This window comes from Brachyistius frenatus, unplaced genomic scaffold, assembly GCF_029030835.1.
Source record: "Brachyistius frenatus isolate BFR_SWC_R1_liver_20210118 unplaced genomic scaffold, ASM2903083v1 Contig_32, whole genome shotgun sequence".
NCBI classification, from domain to species: domain Eukaryota; kingdom Metazoa; phylum Chordata; class Actinopteri; family Embiotocidae; genus Brachyistius; species Brachyistius frenatus.
The window spans coordinates 3,215,762-3,237,447 of record NW_027210631.1 but is presented as its reverse complement, the minus strand read 5'-3'; the positions used below and the strand labels follow the sequence as shown (position 1 = coordinate 3,237,447).

The 21,686-nt window shown below is 41.8% G+C and overlaps 1 protein-coding gene across 2 annotated transcripts in view; it reads left to right on the top strand.

Annotated features, from left to right (window-relative positions):
* The first annotated feature begins 4,683 nt into the window (after positions 1–4,683).
* Positions 4,684–21,686, top strand: part of ptprz1b (protein tyrosine phosphatase receptor type Z1b) — a 68,332-nt gene continuing 51,329 nt past the window's right edge. Inside the window, exon 1 of one of the 2 annotated variants that reach the window (XM_069700129.1) lies at positions 4,684–5,069. In XM_069700129.1, the coding sequence (XP_069556230.1) occupies positions 5,006–5,069 (64 nt within the window). In that variant the 5' untranslated portion in view covers positions 4,684–5,005. The remainder of the gene's footprint in view (positions 5,070–21,686) is intronic. The other variant, XM_069700130.1, reaches the window with a different exon arrangement.

Here is a 21,686-nt window from a genome sequence, read left to right as displayed (position 1 = left end):
CTAAACTGGCATCAGATTATTTGTGGAGAGGACTAGAAACGGGAAGAGGGGCAGTTAGATTGCAGCAGTATGATGAATTATCCATTCACAGTCACGACTGATGCAACTAATGGAAAAATCAGATACATCTGTGAGAGAAATACTTTATAATACTTAAATGTCTCCAGTATGAGTACCACTACAGAGCTCGCTGTCAACTGTCAGTCAGTGTCACTTCAGACAGGATGTCACGAGAATGACAACAGTAATTGACACCAGACAGTTTTAGTCAGACACGGTTGTAGAGGGATTGTCGGACATTGTAGCCACGGTTTCCAGGGCTGACCCCAAATAGTCGACCAAATGTCAATAAGAAGAGTCTTAATCAAGCACGTTTTTATTAATCCGTTGGTTGCAGGAAAAAATAAAAATCACTCACAGTACCACCACTGACAGGGAAGGTGCCAGTGGACGTGGAGACTACACTGTATAAATGCCAGAGAACAAATGGGCTATCTGTCAAGCCTTCACTAGCTACACTGATACCTCAGCCTGTGTATGTGCACTGTAGTGGGACAGACAATGAAGTGTGGAATCTTTTTGAGCGGGTGAAAGACAACCTGAAGGAGGTGTCACGCAAACTCTGCATCATTCAACAACGTCAGACATGACCCATCATCTGAAACGTGCAATTAGCCAAACCACCTACAATGGCCGCTCCTAGATAGTTTTATGAAATATTAACAAGTGGCTCGCTTCGTCTGTGTGGTTGTAAAATGTATATTAAAGGCTCATTAATACGGTTTTGTTTTTCTCTGTAATGTAGCCCAGTGTCAACGATGTTACCTCAAACATTGTTTGCAAACCTGGGACTCAAACCATTTTCTGATGCCCCTCTAATAAACATGTATTAAACTAAATTTGTTAATATTATAAACGTGTGATGACTAGTCGACTATTTGCTTGAACTAACAACTACAAGTCGAGTCTTACCTGGAGGGCAGCTCGAACAGTTTCACTAATGTCTTTTACAAACATGACATGGAAAAGAATATATACACATATCCTCTCAGTCAAACTAGTTCAATGTGACTCATACCAGTCAGTCTGCTAAAGAACCTTTTAGATCTCCTTTTGTTACATCATGAATGAAATAGATTTTTCCATTTCCCCTCGCTGTTTTCATCTTCCTGACTTCAGCCCTTTTTGTTCTTTGTGGTCACTACAGGTTTGCAGTTGGCACAGCTACTTTCTGACAATCATGCAGTTCTCCACTAGTAAGTATTGTGAACGCACCAACAAAACCTACAAATGGTGTCCTTTCTCAACACTGAGGTTTGTACTAAATGTGCCAAAGAGTCAGAACCACGAGTATTGTCCCTGAAGTACCCTTATTAACACACAGGTTGTATCCATATACCTGCCGTGTTCCTCTTTCTAACTTTATTTCCTGGAGACTCAGAGAAACCGTCATGTAAACCTTTTGACCTGATTGGTTGGAGAAAGGTTAATGAGATGCTGACGTTAATAAGTGTGATTTAAATGATCCACACGTGCTCACTCACTCCAAGATATCATCTCCCCCCCCTGAGAGAAAGAAGAAATGTAGAAGTTGATAATTAGGCAATTTGTAGTTCAAGTGTGAATAATGTAGAAATGTAATTGGTGGTCGTTCTTATTGCTCACATGATAAGCAGAGAGTGCCTCAGGAGTGAGATGAGTCATGTGACTTTAAGATTCCTGGTGGAACCTGTAGGCCAGGAAGGTAAATGTCAGATCACAGTCAGATGCACACACAATCTGTAAATAGACCAAAACACACACCTAAAGACACACACTGTGGCTCACTTTCAGTTACACATGCAGTCCACCCACACCGACACAGGCAGGTAGCTCTGACTGTTTTCTGAAGCTGGTTGATGCCGATGATAAATGACAACCATGACATCACTCTCCTCTCTACTCCATGTCAGAGCCCGAGTCTCTGATTTCTGGCTTTTTTCATGTCTTTGAAAGACAGATTGCTTTAAGGTTTACTGGACCTAGAAAAATACGAGTTTATTGATTACTCAGTGGAGCTTTTTCTCCTGAAAGGAACTTTCTTTCAACACGGGATCATCGGTCAACTGGCCTGTTAGTTATAAACACTGAGATCAAACAGCAGATTCTTTACTAAACTAAAACTAGATCTAATTTTAAACTCCGTGCATGCTGATGCGATCGAGCCTCAAAAAGCTATGTTGGTATGTTTGGTAGAACAATGTTGTTCGCTCGATTTGCAGAAACACAAATGCACTTAAGCAGTAATTTGTGACACTATTCACTCAACGCCACATGTTCAGGACTAACGACCCCCATGTGGAGCCACGTTGCTCCAAAGCAGACTTCGACCACCACTGGCATCCCCTCTCTCTCCCTCTCTCTGTCTCTCTAACACACACATCGACCAGTATTTGTCAGCCCAGTGTTGTGCAGGATATTGACCTCCAGTTCCCGCCTCTGGAAGTCAATATCATTGTCAACTCCGAAATAGCATGCACTGTCATGGCAACAGGGTTCAGACACACAAACACACACGCATGTAAACAAAATGTGACGTGGATATAGCGTATATATGAGAAAGGACTGTTTTAAAGGGCAGTTGCAACAATTTTGTCACTTTACACTGATAACCTGTGCTGTGGATTACTTCTATTCAACTTTTAGATTAAAAAGGTTTGACAGGAAACACTTGACTGGAGAATGTTTGTTCTAAGCTATTTATTATTGTTAATTTAAGTTCTCTGTGTTGTTTTTTATTATGGGGTCTATATTGTTTTTATTAAGTGGTCTATAATGTTTTTTGTTGTTGTTAAGGAATCCATATTTGGTTGTTTTTAAGGAGTCTATTTTGTTTTTTATTAAGGGGTTTTTTTAATCTTTTTAAAATTTTTTTTATTAAGGGCTCTATATTGGCCATAATTCCATGAAATTTTGTGTTTAGAAGAGTAACCTGGGACAGGCACCAGTAAATAGTGCAACTGAGATAGCATTATATCACTCTTTTTAAGCCGATAACTGAATTTCTTCAACTCACTATGACCCGTTGTCAAGCGTGTTTTAGTTGATATGCTATAAACACTATCAGACAAATTGTCTACAGTAATACAGAATCTCTGATGTGTATCTTTTCCCAAAGCTTCATTAAAATCAAATGTTAGATATTTATAGGCCACGGGCATTGGCCAAATACTTCACTGCGGGTAACCTAAATGAGCTCCTGATAAGTTATTGACTTTGTTCCATTATGAATGCACAGTCAGAGAAAGGAAAGAAGAGAGCAAACACATAATCCATAATCCATAGCTGCCTGTATGCGCTGAAATCAGAATCAGCTTTCCACAGGAACAGGATGTGAAAACACGTCTGTCAGAGCAGACAGGAACTGCGTGTGTGAACATGTGTGGAGATGATTTGTTTTAGTTCTCCTTCTTTCTACGCTCATGTTGTATACTTCGCCTTCAGCTCTAAAAAAGCAGTGTCAGTTTTAATATATTTTTTGTCCTCTATTCACTCTATTTTTGTCAATAATTACTCAGACGGAAGGTACATTCAACATGTTATTCCACAAGCCACACTCCCTTTCTATCCCCTAACATGCACACACGTACAGGCTTATGTCCCGGAAGCACAGTGGCAGAGGGGATATTGTAACAAGCATCCGAAAAAATGTTGCTCCAACAAGTGAGACAAGGCTCCAGCCTGAATTAAAGGGGATTATCTCTCTTAATTTATGCTAATTAATGCACACCGAGTAAGGAGAGCAGCATGTTATTGTGTGAGTGAAGCCTGTCTCACACACACATTCGCAGGCTCCCACAACTGTGTGTTCCTGCACCATACAAGCCTGTTGCTTTTGGACCTGCGCTCATTCTTTCTCACAACACACACACATACACACGCTCGCTCACACACTCAATCCTTCGCCGCTTCATGGGAATCCTGTGGGAATCCACTGCCAAATCTCACCACCATCACAAAAAACACGCACACAGACACACACACACACACACACACGCACGCACGCACACGCACACGCACACACACACTGATTCGACTGTGGGACAGTCCTGGCTTGGTTGGATTCACATTCCTGTTTTGTTATGTGATGCTGCTTCAGTTCAGCACACCAAAGCCCTCTCACCACCACTTTTGTAGGACATTTTCAAATGGATGTTAGTCTTCTTATTCTCCATAAAGCTTTCTTATTTCTCAAATCAAAGTTTCCACATGGTGTCTGTCTGTGGTACTAAGATTGGAGACATTCGAAGTATCATCGTCATGTTTATTTTCAATGACAAATAATCACAACAGATAAAGTGCAAATACAATACAGCTAGCCCTTTATTGTAGGAATATTGTATCATTGCATGGAGGAAATCCATTGAACTCAGTAATATATGGGATAGAATTGTCCAATTTGCTTCACAACAACATGATTGAGGTTATGCACTTTGTCCTCATAAGTATTGTCTATGACATTGCTTTATATTCTTGTAATGCCAGTATGACAAGTTCATTCAAGTCATTGTTTTGTGTCAGAAAAGGTGTAAAAACACCAGTAATATGATGTGTCATAGCCTGCTGCTACCCCGTGTGAGAAGAGACACTATATCTGCGCTGCACGCCGCAGACACACAACGTGTCCCTGTCGTAATATCATCCGAATATTACCGGCGCGATACAGTGGTTCCATTAGGGCAGTGGGCGGCGGCGCGCACACAGCCCCTCTCTTATTGCGATATACGTGAGTGCGCGTTCGTAATCATCCAACCAGCCGGCGAGCCCGCACTCCTCAAACCATAGCCAGCCGAACCAAGCCGAGCCGAAACCACGCCGACCCGATCCTACGCAGCCCTGCCGCCCCATTCAGAGGCAGGAGAGGCGGAATGATGACCTCTTAGTGCATCTTTACGCGCCCGACCCGCCGTCCGTCCCTCGAAACCCCGTTTCTGCCTCTTTACGTTGAATTTCGCTCGTCGAGACCATGGAGACGGCACTTCCAAGGACCGATGTGATCATCTCCCAGCTGCTGCTTTTCAGCCAGATAGGTAAGAAACTGGGGAGGGAAAAGATGCGGGTTTAACTGAGTGTGGTGACAGACATGTGATGCTGAGGACGTTTGAACGCAGTTAAAGATTGAGTCTGTTCCCTCGCGTATTCTGCACACTTTCTGTCTCTGTAATCGGCGGCAAAGAAAGATGAATTTTGAAGGCTATGTAGGTTTTTAAATTTTTTTTTATAGCGTGCATTTCCGACGTGGATATTTGCCTCAACAGTGAATATTTGTGTCCACTCCAATGTAGTTTGGAGGGAATGATCTGCAGTACGTGCAGGGGTTTCTCTGCTCATGCTGCGAACGTGTTGAGCCGTTTCTCCAAACACAAGTTGAAGACTGAATGAAATCCGATGTTGGGAGCGTGTTGTGTGTCGGATGGTTGATATGTTGACAGACAGCACAAACGGATCCCTCTCAGTCTGCTCAACTTTTATCGATAAAGACTAAATGTTGTTGTCATGGACGCACTTGCGCGTTTCCATTGAACTCGTAGCATGGGTTCATGATGTGATAATTATATATGTATATTAATATTTCCAAATTGTATTCTCAGAAAGACGGTGAGATTGTGTTTGTTACTTATTCACAATTTGATGCTTAAATTATTGCTATATGATGCGTCTGAGCTGCAGTAATATGTCTTTTTTTTTTTTTTTTTTTTTAGTTTAGATTGTATTTATATAAAATATGTCATCTTGTGGTCACGTGACAAAAAATGATCAGGAATCTCATAAATGATTTTCAGACAGAACATGGTGGCTGCTTTTTACCTGACCTACTGGTGTCAGCATACATTTATAATAGTTTGTTAAAAACAGAGTTACTCCAGATAATAGTCAGTAGAGTAGATGACAAATCAGATCGGCCGGGATAAAAACATCTGAGCGAAGGACAGGGTGCCGAGTTGAGTAACAGGTGGGGAAGTGAAGACTGAGGAAACTGTAATCCTATACATTCAGTAGATAGCTACTGAGTAATATGATAAGATTGTTCTTCAAACAGTGACAATTTGAGTCATCAAAACCAGACTAATAGGGCTGCTGTCCTTTATGAACATTATAACAATTTCCAACAGTAATCAGATCAATCAGTGTCATGTTTAAACACAACATTGTACAAAGAGAGGCTCCATCATTGCTTCAAATTTAGTTGAAAACCAGACCAATGGAGCTTAAGTTATCAAGTTCCTGAATTTGGGTGTATTAATGAAATAGTTTTGAGCTATATCTTAGTTTCAATTTACATTTTTATCACGTCAAGCTCTTAAAACAGAAATACAAACAAAAGCCATGTTTAAGTCAAAAGGAAATATCTAATTGCTATCATAAAGTCCAAGGTAGTCAGAGTAGAGATTGATCGATAAATTGGCAATATATTGACCAGTGTTAGAGTTTTACAGATGTATTGTGTGTATATTGGCCAAGAAGTAACAAGAAACAGAATAAAGCTGACTGTTCGAAGGAGGTTATGAAACAGTGACGTCATTGTGTACATGTATAAAGGTTAAAGATATTGGCTGGCACAATATCAGATCATTTTTAGCACCAAAAGTTTGTCTTACTGTGTCTCATCAGCTTTTCTCTGTAGTTGTAACCCAGAAAGAAGAAGAAAACTTTTCTCAGGAAAGTTGAAAATGGCTAATAAGATGAAAAAGTTCACCAAGTTGCTGAGGAGCTCCTCGAACCCTCTGAAGGACGCCTGGCAATTTGCAACCGCTCGTCTTCAGCAAGACTTTGTCTGCCATTTTTATTTGACGTTTGGAAAATCAAAGAGCATGCTAAAATGTTTAACATCAATTCTTAACAAGGTTATCTGACGGCTTTTATTTCATCCTTTACTCAAAATGAATCCCATGACATTCCTCTTTGTAAGCCAAGATCAAAGGTTTCCGAATGTTTTCATGTCCTGAACACAAACCTGTGTGCTCCCATCTGATGAGATTTTGTGTGATTAGATTAACTCGGATGAGCACATGTTTTATTCGATAAACTCGGTACAGAAATAAATAATGATGACAGACGAGGTGAGTGAGTGCTGTCGTTTCTTAAAACTGCCCTCACTGTTGATTGGTTGTTACGACCCACAGCAGTGTGTTTGCTGCTGCTTGTGTTTCAGGAAAAGAAGCTCACGTTTCCCATAAATTCCCCCGGCCTTTAACTCCTTCCTCCACCTGCTGTCACCAGAGGGCAAAAATGCCGTTCCTTAATTAACTGGAGATGCTTTGAATCAAGTGATCTCCGGATCTCAGATCGGGTAAAACTGACTGAGATGATTTTCTGTTAGACTTTTAAAGTCTCTCTCTGCTCTCATTCCTCTCGAGGCTCTTCTCAGAAATGCCTTTGCACTGTCAAAGTTTGGCTGTGATGTGAAGTCACCGCAGTCCAGCTGGTCTTGGCAGATGTTTACGAGGTTCAGCTTGTTGACTCACTTTGAAATCATCCGATGCAACTCGGTCCATTTCCTCTCGGATGATTACAATAAAGCTTTTTAGATACATAGGAAAAGAATCAGTGTTTCCCTTTAGAGAAAGGAAACCCAGCATCCCCCAGCCATCTGCCTCTCAATATGCCTGGACACCGCTCAAGATCACACACATTTTCTTGCTCAGCGCCTCTCTCGCGCACACGCGCACACACGCACACACACACACACACACACACACACACACACACACACACACACACACACACACACACACACACACTCACTCTCCCATTCAAACACACACATACAAATTGCTGTGATCTTTGGGGTGCCCTTGTTCTGGCCACCGGTCGTGCCAGTGAACACAGTCGTCTTCTCTGTACCATATGCTTTTCAGCAGCATGGTTTCCTCCATGCAGCATACGTCGGTTCCTCAGTGGTTTTCACACCTGCTGCCTGTCATTCTATATGTGCAGATCAGAAGGGAGGAAGAGAGAATATGAGCTTGTGTTTCTGTTAAATTGCAAAAATGTGGTCTTTGAATCTACCTGGATACAAGAGCTGGAAGCCGCTGTTAGCAGGAGTTTTAGTGTCCTGTGATCCTGCTGGTTAGAGATTTGAAACTAATCTGATTCAGCTCAGCGTGGCGGTTGTGTCTGCGCTCCTCTCCTCTGGCGTTCATAGCACTTCACAGCAGACCCCAGTATTCACCTTATTCCACTCAGCTTTCAAAACATGACGAACTGCATGTGAAGCCCTCTTCCTGTGATCGCTTACGTTTCTGAAGTTAGCGGTGATGCATTTACACTCCAAAAAGACTACACAGGATTTGTCTCTCATGAGATGACTCAATGTAATATCTTCAGGAGGTTGGGGTTTGTTGTTATATTGTTGTACCACAGCATGGCTCTCAGCATCTTAAACACAGATAGATTTCACTAAAGGCTAGCAACAATCTGTATTCCTATTTAGATATATTTTACGTATGAGTGCTTTAGCTTTAGAGGAAGCCAATGCATCGTGGGATTGATAGATTTGGTGACACATTGTAATTGGTTAGGTGGAGTGACACAGCAACAGACTGCCTGCTATTGATCTGTGTGTGTGTGTGTGTGTGTGTGTGTGTGTGTGTGTGTGTGTGTGTGTGTGTGTGTGTGTGTGTGTGTGTGTGTGTGTGTGTGCATCTGTGTGTAGTTTGGTTGTAGTCACCACTTATCTTCAACATTTCAGCAGTGACCAAAGAAAAAAACAATTCCTCTGATGAATAGTCCCCTCTGCATTTCCCTGTGAAATGCAGGGCAGCATGCCACTGTACACTATGTTATATTTAATGTGTTACGGTTAATGTGACTTCAGTGATCATACGTTCTGCTTGTGAGATACCATCTGGCAGCGCGGCGCACTCGGAGCGTTTGAACCGGAGGGGATTCATCCGGCAGCATATTGGGATGCCTGATGGTGTAATTGCCTTCAAAATACCGGCACATCCACCTTGGCACACATAACAGACTGTGTACATCCATAAATAATGTGAACAGAGCAGTGATGTCATACAGATACATAGTAAATCACAGTATGCATGTGTTGACAGCTATAGGCAGATGATGCTTACCTTAAAAGCTATCAACAAAACTTACTTGCTTCTAAACTTATTACTTCAATTATTTTTCACATGAGTTAATGACCACAGTTATTATGATATTGCTGATCATCACTTTAAAGCTGAATAATCAGTGAAATTTGGACAGAATTGACAAATTCGGATCTTTTAAACACCTGAAGCCCTTTGATATTACTCTTAACAGACTGTTCTGCTAAATAGGGACATTTACATCAACATCCTACGAGGTACAATCAAAACCTTTCAACCCCTTACCTGTTGTGCATGAATGGAGAGTAGTACAACGGAGCAGGGGGAAGCTACGCCATAATGCTGTGGAAAGTATTCCAAGTTATCGTCATCGGCACCTGAGGTACACACATTTTCGTGACCGCTGGTTTCTGCGCATTTGCAGTTTCGCCATGGACCTGAAACTTGTGCAGAGAGCGCACAACAAATTTCATGTCCAATTTCTGGTGAACAGAAAGAAGTCGTAGGCGGCCAAATCCAGCATGTAGTGAGGGTGAGTTGGAGGGTGTAGTGAGAGCTACAATTGGGCTGTTGCTGGTGAGAAACTTGCGTTTTCAATGGCGTTGTCATTACATCACAGTAGAACTGAGCATTACCAGTCTGAATCTGGAGGACGTATTCATGGTCCACCCCGTTGTGTGATTCTCCATTCATACGCAACTGGAAGAGTCTCTGAACTATTTGATCTCCCACTTGTATATCAGTGCTGCTTCATCCTTTCTATCCTCGACTCCTCTGTTTTGAGATCGAATGTCAGATATAACTTTGTCTCTCTAGCTTTAACTCCATGCTTTAAAAGAGATTATTTGTGCACTAATTTACACACGCACACACACACACACACACACACACACACACACACACACACACACACACACACACACACACACACACACACACACACACACACACACACACACACACACACACACACACACACACACACACACACACACACACACACACACACACACACACACAGTCGAGCTCTGTAAACCAACCAAAACAAAATCTTTACTGAGGGGTAATAAATCTTGTTAGAAAGATTTTCCAAAGCCTTCTTAACGGTCTGGTTTTTAGCAGAAAAAATATAATCAGATTTCTTCCTTTTCTAAGCACCAAATTTAGGAGATGATGATATTGTAAAGTTTTATTCAAAAATGTCCTCATACAGTTATATAATCTCAAAAGAGGGAACATGTTTAGCATTTTTCCACAGTGCAGACTTCATATCACAAATCTTTTCTGAAACCAAACTTGCTGGAGGTAGGATGCACTATAAAAGTCACAACAGTGTTGGCATTGCTAAAAACCACAGATGTTACATTGAATAATTGATTGCCTGCTTTCTACTATGATAATTTGTCTTCCTTCCCTCCGCGTCTTCCCTTCTCACGACCAGTTTTTCATCTGGCCTTTCCATCTACAGCATTATATTCATAAGTGCTCTTATTATTTAATCCACTTAGCTGCAGTCTGCTCTTACTGTGGCAGCGTATGGTCGCGGCGATTTCAGAGCCGCTCTATGCCACAAGGATGGCTGGATCTCTTTGATGTTGAGCAGTCTCGACAGGAATCTCAGCTCAGTGAAACACTCATGTCAGTCAAAACTTTGCACTAGTTACCGTCGTCAGCAGTGATTAGAAGAAGTACAAAGCCTCAAAGGTAAAAGGTAAAAGTGGAGTAAGATGGTGGAAATGCTGTCTTGTAATACACAACCTAAACCTGACACAGCAGAGCAGCTGCTATAAAAGAGAGAAAGCACCTTCTCTGTAGGTTAACTTTCTTATACAGCGTGTTGGTGATGCAATCTGAGTTTATCGCACAGAGACATTGTCTGAAGGTTCCTGGTTTTGGTGGGCGACTGAGAAACACTTTCCCCTTCCTGATACACTTCCCCCCATTTGTTAGCCTGGTGCAAACTCGACCTAATTTCACAACATGAATATGGGTCTGGCCACCCTCCATAGAGAATCATTTGAAGGAGTTTCATTCTCCTAGGCGTAGACCTCGGGTTAATTTGAACCAATCAGCTCGCGCCGACACTCTGCCACTGCTGCAACCACCGACCGTGTCCACCACAGCATTCTTTCATGAGCAGTGTATTTTAAAAGATGTTTATAATAAACGCCGTCCGCTTGACGAGGTGCTGAACGTTTATTCCGTGCTGAGCGTCGAACGTTCAGCGTTTTGTTTCTGTCACGAGAGTTGCACTCGTCGGCGTCACCAGCCGCCCAATCACAGTGAAGCAGGGGTGGGACAAGCGCGGGTAACCACCAACACTTGTCGCTGATTGGTCCGCCTGTGAGAGTGGCTGTGGGAACGGGTCGAGTTCTCAGACGTTTATCACAGCTTAGAAAACTGAAGCTGTAAGCGACAGTTGGCACAGCCAGGAAAAACATTTGTACCTTCCTTGAGGAATATCTGGCTTGAGCAGTAAACACAGACCCCTCTGTAGTTTATGGTTTGCTCTCTCGCAGAGAATTTAGGTTGTCTATGGTGACCCAGTCATTGCAAAATAGCAATGAAATGAAATTGCTTTCATTCATTGTTTCACCATTTAATTGCTTGTTACACCAATTATTGAAGTTTTAGAGCTCTAACGAGGCAGTAAACGACATAGAAGTGGTGTTTTTGTTGATGATGTCAGTTACTTCAGCTTTACGTAATCGGGAAGCCACATTTGGATCAAGATCTCTTTTGCAATAGAGATCTCTGTTGCAAAACAAATTATCTAAACACAAAGTATAACATTAAAAATGACAAATTTTTAAATGGGAAATCTGCCACTCCTAACAGCCATCCCACAGACGTGGCCACATAAATTAAACCACTGACAAATATTTTTAAGTTAAGAGTTAATGAAGCTTCAAAGTCTCCCTGAGAAATGACTGCCTCCAGCTTTAAGCTCATTACAGTTTTAATATGACTGAAACGCAGTCTTTCCTATCCACATTCACATCCCACGTTTGGTTGTACACTGAGTTGGTGACACTAATCTTGGGTGTCCACCGTGAACTGTGGTGATTGTAAAGATCTTCTGTGCTGTTGGGTTGAAGACGTGTTTAAAGCAATTTGTTGCTTCTTTGCAGCAACATCTCCCCTCAACTTTGCCAAGATAGTCCCTCCACCTGACGGGTGAGGCACATCAAGGTGCTGATCAAACAGCCTGATAATATTGCATGGGTGTACCTCGGACTGGTCACAATGAAATGCCACTCTAAAATGTGCAGTTTTTTTTACACTATTAAGCACAATTTCACATATGGGTGTGTGTGTTTGAAATTATTCAGTTGTGCTAACCAACTATTGCTTCAGTTGCGTGGGGGCCTGGTCTCAGACCGTCTTGCAGGTGAAGCCGCTGGATGTGGCGGTCCTGGGTTGGCGTGGTTACACTTGCTCTGCGGTTGTGAGGCCGGTTGTCAGTACTAGCAAATTCCCCGAATTATTGGAGTCAGCTTGCAAATTGCATGCTCTCATAAAACTTGTGACATCTGCGTCAGTGTTCTGTAATAAAGGTGAACATTTTAGAGTGGCTTTTTATTGTGACCAGTCCAAAGCACACCTGAGCAATAATCATGCTGTTTAACTAGCATCTCGATGTACCACACCTGTCAGGTGGATGATTTATCTTGGCAAAGGTGAAGCACTCACTAAAATGGATTTTAATACATTTGTAAACAAAACTGGAGGAATAAACCTTTTGTGTGCATAAAAGAAGTCTTGGATCTTTCACTTCAGCTCATTAAAATTGGGAGCAAAAACAGAAGTATTACATCTATGTTTTTGTTGAGTGCATATTTGAAGCCTTGTCTACTATTATGGATCAGCTCTCGTCCTCACACAAAGTTCAAAATGTTATGTTAGAAATGAAAGAAGAGAACTAGAAAGAGAAGTTCAAACCCAGCTTTGTTTCGCACCTCTTAACAGTTGGCCGGTCCCAGCTTGAAGTGAATGTGAATGGAGGATTGTCAGGTAGTCGGAAAATTACAGAAATGGTTGAATGCAGCCCCATAATCCTGACATGTGGGGGGGCGGTGGGGGTGTTTCAGATGCGGTTTAACCATCCAACACACATCTCAGTTGGAGCAAAACCATTTGCTTCTCACAGAATAATGACTGCTTTCCCAGCGAGAATTCTTCTTGACCATTAAGTAGGATCAGTTCAAATGTTGTGCTGTACAGTGTAAAATAATGATTAGTGTTTCACATCTTTCAGTGATTACTGAGGTGAGGGAAGAGTTGAAGGATGACCAGAGTAGCCTGCAGTTGTAAAGGATGATGGCAGGATAAGAAAGTACAAAAGGTGAAAAGGAGAGGAAGAGTGAAACTAAGTCACTCGCTCAATGCTCAAATGTTCAATCAACAAATGCCAATGCTCTCTCTGTGGTCTCTCCAGTCGAGAAAGTCTGTCTGAAGTTACAGCCGTCGACAATGGCCGTCTGTCTCTGTCTGTGCCCACATACAAAAGCTACTGTTGTTTTTTTAAGAGGCTGGCACCAAGGACTGAGGCTACCCGAGAGGGAGAGAACCTCGCGAGTCCTCGGCTGGCCAGCTGATGGCCATATGAGACACGTGAAAAAATGAATACACACAAAAACACCGAAACACTTTGGAGACGGTGCCGCAGTAGATATATGAATAAAGTTTTGAGAGGTGTTCAGACTTCATCTGAATAAGACTCGGAAACCTCTGGTTACATCGGCTGCTCATCGAACAATTTCATTGATATTCCTGTTTCAATGCAGAGCTTTAATACAGGCTGGAGATGGACCCACCACAGTGTGTCATAACCTCAGGATTTCTCTTGGCTAGGATTGTTCTTTCTGCCACGGTGTTGCTGTGGTTTAGCGTGTGACTATTGTCGTGCAAATTTTGCGAACCCTCTGTGTTAAAACCTTTGTTCGACGTGTATAGGACCTACATCGAGGCAGCACTGATGCTCACCCCAGCTCTCTCTCTGACCCTCTGTATTAGAGTTGTTGTATGGGTCGATGTTGCTGATGGTGTGAACGGACTTGGCAAGCTTTACCAAAAGCTAATTCCTACCCAATCTGGTTGTTAAAGTGAGATAAAGCAATCAGAGCAGAAGCAGAAGGCAGAGAGTGTTCGGCAGTCGACCATCGAGCAGTTCGACGTTTTGTAAATGCTATTCACTCAGTCGTCATTGAATGTCAGCTGTGAAACAACACAAAACTTGACCCCTCTTTTACTTCTCTTAGTAAAGATTTTGACTTGATTCCTGGAGGATGTCATGGTGCTTTGAGCTGCAATGATGAGTTGATTAATTGATTAGCGTAACCACAGAAAGCTGATTTGGAAGCTATTTTGATCATCCAGGAAGTGTTTCAGTCCTTTTACAAACTAAAATGACAAACTTTCTCTTCAACATCAAGACTTGATGTTTTTCTTTGTCAGACATGTTAGGAACCTGAATATCTTCTGCATTGTCGATAAAACAAAACAAGACACTTGAAACCATCAGTTTGGACTCTGGCGACAGAATACAGATTATTCAATAGTGACTATTTAGTTGCAGCCTAATGGCCCTATATTTTGAACTATAGTGGACTATAACATGGATGTTACCAGGGGTAACTGACCGCAACATTTATGGTTCGATGTGAGAAAACATACCTCACGTTTCAAAATGTTTTCGGTACAGCAGAGGAACAAAAGAAGACCTAATTGACCATAATTCTTACTGTTATTTCAGACACTCAAATGCTGCATATACTGTCAAATATCCTTTAACTGCAGCATATTCACAAACAAATCAAGCATTCAATACAGCAGTGTAGTCTTAACTTTAGAGCTGCACAGTCACGCTTCCTGCTGACACGTCCATCTTGTTTGAGTGAACTCCACTGGAATTATCAGCGGACAGACGGAGCCGAGGCTCGGTGGTTACGTTCAGAGTGATCTCCACATGAAAGTCTATCGATTGACCCGAACTGTGTGAGCGGAGAAGTCGCAGGTTGTGGCTGCAGGAAGGCTGATTTAAAACGTGTAGTGTGAGTTAACACATCGTACAAGACTCTGGGAAATCACAGTTTAAACCCAGACTCGAAGGATAACGCTGCTCGTATGCTGAAGCTGACAGGCAACAATTGGCCCACTGCCATCACGTTCCAGTGAGAACTCGTGGTCTAGACTTTCTGTTCAGAAGTGTGAGTGCATCGACATAAACACACTTCTGATTCCAATTGTTTGCGTCACAGAGTCTACCGAAGTATCGCCCTGAATTGTTACGTACCAAGCTGTTCAGGGACTCTTACACCCCTCCTACGAACGGCAGAGTTACTGCAAATTGTGACCATCTGACCAGAGTGCCACGCAGAAATTAAATAGACTAACCTCGATGTTGTATTACCGTGAGGCTACGCCTGTTCAGCTACACAGGACTTCCTGATTTATAGTTACACATGACAGCTTTGTATTTTGGTACAATAATGTGTCAGATTGGTATAATTTATTGAGATGGATTTAGGTTTGAAATACTCTTGAAATCATCCTGATAGGCAGTTTTGTAGAGTCGTAGCTTTTGTTTTATGTGTTGTTGTTTTTTTATTCTCAATTTTTAATTTGTTTAGTTTCACACGTTGAAACGTTTTCCAACTGAAGTCCATTCAGACTTTTATAATGTGACAACAGTGGTACATTTTCATTACTTTATTAAGAGAGTTGTGATGGTTTTTTTTTACGTTTGTAACACCAACTTGTGGCCTTGAATTTGAAATGATCTATGATTTTACATTAAACCAAGTGCGCTAGCTGGACAGAAAGCAACTTTAGTGACGTTTACAGAACTTCTTAAATGGAAGAGTTGAGATATTTTGTTTGTTTTATTTTTTGTATTTGAGAACTTGCAGTGAAAAACAGTATGATCTCGATTAGAAGCACTTAAATAACACAGACCGAGTCCAATAGTCCGCTCCTCTATCAAATGCAAATCTGCAAATGCAACCGCTAAATATATGTCTGGATATATTTTCAAAACTATTGCAATTATTTTAAAATACAGCTTTGCTTTAGCTGGAGCCGGACATCTGAGCTGTTTTCCCGGCTGGTTCTCCCCAGAAGTTTGAGCAAGTACATGTGTTTCTCTGGGAACTATTGGCACCCATGAATGTAGATTGTGATTTGAAGTCATTCTATTTCTAGGATTTTCTCTGTTTTGTCACTATTGAATTTTACTACCATCTGTTTATCAGCCTTGTGATTTGGATCTGTTTCAAAACGTGTACGGTTCTTCCTTGGTCAAAGATACACCTTTCAACCAAGTCTTATGTTAAAATGTATTTCCATCTTGCTGCTTACAAAAACAAAAACTGCACTGATAACTAACCTTCTTGGCAGAGATAATGAAAGTAAGCGAGGGAAATAGATAGTGAGTCATACAAGATGCCTTTCTTGAAGTGCCAATAAAATCTCTTTTGTTGTTCAGAAAGTTCAAAGAGAGAAACAAAGACATAAATTAACACAAACTCTGGATTTCTCAAAGCCATTTTCAAAAAGGGCTTTCATTTTATGAGCTGCAGATAGGTTTGTTCTTCCAGTTGAAGTTTAGAAAGAACTGACACCAATTGGTTTGGTGAAAGTTAATGGAAGCTCTTCTGTTGCTTCGTCAACCATGGAATTCAGAGACAAACAGAGAAGACGTTAACCGGATCTCAGCGCAGCACAAACTTTCTTTTCCAACTCAGAAAGTTCATTAAGGAGCTGCGGCTGTGACCAATCAGAGGTTTAAAAGTTGATTAACCCCAACCCCCACATCCGACCACCCCACACACACACACACACACACACACACACACACACACACACACACACACACACACACACACACACACACACACACACACACACACACACACACACACACACACACACACACACTTTTCCATAGGAATTTTTGGGTGGGCACTTGGAGTAGCTTCCCCTCCAGGGACCACATAGACACATACACACATATATAGTGTGTACTGCACCGAAGCACTTTAAAATAACACTGTAATGCCTGTGTGCATATGTGTAATTATACATGTACATATATTTATGTGTAATGTTTGCAAGTCTGTCAGTGTATATGTGTCTCTGTGATTATTCCAGCGTGTGTGTGTCTGTCTCCCAGACAAGTAAGGAATTGGGGATGTGACCCTGCGCTGAAAATTAGAGGGGAGAGGGGATGGTTTGGTATCCATGGCGATAGAGAGAGTCGGAGCAGGAAGCCGACAGGAAGTTGGGGTGTTCCACACACTATCAGGGACTCTTCCGTTGTCATGACGCTGTGAACTGTGGTCATGGAAACTCCACTGATTCAGACTGAATGCTGATGGAAAGCATGCTGAATAGATTCTTCAATGAAAGTGTGTCATCACGTCTCGACATTTGTTGATAAGCAAGTTCAGTGACTTTTAAACTGTCAGCAGATGAATTCGATTGTTTGATTTGCAATTTATTATCAGCATTTCTGTTCTCGGTCATGTAACATAAATAACAAACCAAACTGGAACAGTAAAAACATTCAGGCAAATAATTCTTCTTCAGGAATCCAGATGTTTTTCTTCTTTGTGTCCTTTTGTGTTCTTCTTCTTCTACTGGTTTAAAAGGCAGCGGACTTAAAGCTCTTTTCCTTAAAGAGTGATCAGTGCTTTCAGATCCCAGGAAATCTTAAAGAAGATCTTTTTTTTTTTTTTCACCAAAAGCTTATGTATTAGTTTCCAACCCTGCTCCACTGAACAGCTACCGGATTACTAACCACATACATACACACACGTATACACACACGTACACACACACACACACACACACACACACACACACACACACACACACACACACACACACACACACACACACACACACACACACACACACACACACACACTGTGCCGTATTTTCTCAGTTTGTGCTGAGCAGATGGAAAAATAGTACATCTCACTGCTCTAACTAGGCATGCAGATTAGTGAGCCGCACACACACACACACACACACACACACACACACACACACACACACACACACACACACACACACACACACACACACACACACACACACACACACACACACACACACACACACACACACACACACAGTTCCCTTAGAATGGAGGTGGACATGTGCAATCATACATGCTCAGTGGATAAACCAGAACTCATGCACAGAAGATAGACAACCAATGGGAAAAGAGGAATTGGGTTGAAACATTTAGCACACACGCACACACAGAGAGACGCACACTTTGTGTGTGCCAACTGGCTTGCCTCCTTCAGTCCCCCGTGCTTTCTCCCTCCAGTATGCATGTGTGTGGCCTAAATGTCAGCTCACATCACACACTCCGCACTGTTTACACATGCATTGTGACTTAATTCACCCTCATTGATAACTGTTCACCTCAGTTGTGAGACTTGGATCGGTGCATGTCCATGTGTGCAACCCTCGAAGTGTTTGTTAACGTTTATTCATTGCTTCTGAAAAAGATGCTCTGCCTGCCTGGTTTGATATTTAGATCCAAGTGAAGATTCGAGGTCAGTCCCCTGCAGGGCCTCTACCACTCACAACTCATCAGAAAGGTCCCAGCTTCAGGCTAAATGTGGAATAAATATGCTCATTCATCCCCTGAACACCTGGCTTTAACCCAAGCCCGGGGTTTAGGGAGTGTAATAACAGCAACATGCATATTACAGCTTCACTAGCTCAGAAACATTAAACTTAAGCCCAGTGAAGAACACAAGGAGCATCAACCTCTGAAATGTTTTGAGGCTCTCATCCTCTGTTATCATGCAAAACATAATCAGGAATTGATCATCCAGAATTTGTTTGTAATTACACTCACTTACATATGAATATGGTTATATCCAAATACTTTTATAATGAATATCTGACTTACTGAGTACAATTCAATATTTATATTCGGATTGCCGAAACCACTTGATAGAATAATTCAATAATCATGAATGAAAAAGGACCTCAAAAGTGAGGATTTTCTGCTTTTCTCTATTATATATTGTTGGAGTCCAAATGTTAATTGATTAACTGAAAAATAGGCAAAAGGATAACAGATAATGAATGTTATTGTTGTGGTGTTTGCAGCCCTATGAACATATTCCATATCCTACAGTGGAGTCATAGACGTTTTGACGTTTCACAGTTGAATAGCTGCGGATAAACAAAATATTTCCCGCATCACAGCTTCTCTTCAGGGTTTTTCCGTCATTTCTTTGTATGCTGTCCTATATTTTATGTGTCCACAGAGGGAGGTGTGTTACTGTGGACGTTTTGGACAAAATCCCCACAGCCTCCTTTTGTTTTAAATAGGAACAAAATAATGAAATTCAAATAGCTGCAGCGGAAATACAGGCAAGACCATTTTTAACCCAAAACTACATCACTGACTCATGCTGTTGGTGTGGGAATTATTCATTTAAAGTCCAATCAGTTACCCTGAAACACACTATGCCTTTTGTCTCTTGGAGACCCGGCAGAAAGCTGTGATCACTTCTCAGTGGTCACCAGTGTGTTTGCATCTGGTTAAAGCTGAGCAGAGTTTTAAGTAACAGAACAAGCTCAGTTTTATTAGACTTTCATGGAGCCAAATGGCTGTTAAAGGAATTTGTGATACCCCATCTGGCTGGACATGGTGGGGTGTTACCTGACACTGTGTGTGTGTGTGTGTGTGTGTGTGTGTGTGTGTGTGTGTGTGTGTGTGTGTGTGTGTGTGTGTGTGTGTGTGTGTGTGTGTGTGTGTGTGTGTGTGTGTGTTTCTACGTGCATGTGTGTGTGTGTATATGTTTTTTTTACGTCCCAACCCACACCCAGCTGTTCAACTGTATTACCACCTCCAACATAGGGCCCCATATTCTCACGGTCACCTCATTACACACACGTGCACACACACTTTCTCACAAAACGTACTGCCTTGTCCCTTTCAGAACAACTCGACTGCAAGACACTCCACATGCTCTATTACACACACACACACACACACACACACACACACACACACACACACACACACACACACACACACACACACACACACACACACACACACACACACACACACACACACACACACAGTGATAGGCTCCTCTGATAAGGTTTTATATTGCGGCTTTAATGTGGTCGAGTCCTCGTGGAACAATGCTTTGTTTGTTTAGCAACCAGAAACAATATCCTCCATTTAATGTGGAGCCTAATCTCATTAACTCATAACCTGTGCTGCTGGACTTCACTGTGAGGCTTTGTTCATTCAACATGGACAAAGAAGATGAATGTGAGACATCTCAGATGCAGCAGGATATAAATGGGCCATAAAGGGTCCTAAAATCCCTGGACTTGTACATGAGGTTAGGCAAAACTATTTTTTAATTACCAGATACCAGACTTCCCCATTCTTATTTGATGAAAAATGCTAAAATTTCATCTCCTCTACAGGTGATTAAATGGCTGGGATTTAATTAAATGGACAATTGAATGGCTGATATTGTTCCAGCCATTAAATGGATGTTTAATCTGACTGGTAAATAGTGTAATGTGGTCCTGTTAACACTGAAATTAAAATCCTCTCTATCGAGTCTACAACTTTAAAACATTCTCTGTCTCTGTAGTGTCTTTGTGTTTCACCGTCCTGCTAATGGTTCTGCACATAGTTTCTAGTATGACATGCAGAAAGTCAGACAGGCGACAGAAACGGTGAGACAGTGAATGTGAGGGAAGTCAAACTGACACGCAACACAGCTGAATGCTATATAAGTTATAGTCTGGCCCCTGGAGGCATGTGCCTGTATGTATGTATGTATGTGTGTGTGTGTGTGTGTGTGTGTGTGTGTGTGTGTGTGTGTGTGTGTGTGTGTGTGTGTGTGTGTGTGTGTGTGTGTGTGTGTGTGTGTGTGTGTGTGTGTGTGTGTGTGTGTGTGACGCTGAGGTCAACAGGTGTCACGTTTTATGTGACGCGTATGTCGCGTGTTCATCAGTGATCAGTTATGGCAGGTGTTGTCTCGGGGTCCTCTCACTTAGCAAAAGAACAGTAGTTAGTTTTATTTGTTGTTGGACTGTAGGAATGTTTTTCATGATGTGATGGCGGAGGCCTTCGTTTTTATCCTGCATGCTGAGGGCGGCTCAAAGAAGAGGAAAGAGCATGAAGTCACCAAGCGGGGTTTAATTGTTATGTTTCAGTTCGTTTTTGATCTCATATGAGATATCTGAACAGCTATTGGATGGATTACCAAGACATTTTTCAGAGACTTTTGTCATCCTCAGACGGAAAGCTGTTCATCTACCAACAGCTTGAAGTTGACATTTTTAGTGAAATGCCTGGGCTACTATTGGATGGATTACTGTGAGATTTGGTACCGATATCCAATCTGCTCAGAGGGATGAACCCTAATGACTTTGACGATCCTCACGCTTCTCATCCAGGTCTACGCTTTTAACTTATCCAGTGAAATATCTCAGGATCTATTGGATACATTTGCATAAAACTTGGTACAGACACTCACAGTTCTCACATTATGTATCTTACTTTGGTGATCTCCTGACTTTTCATCT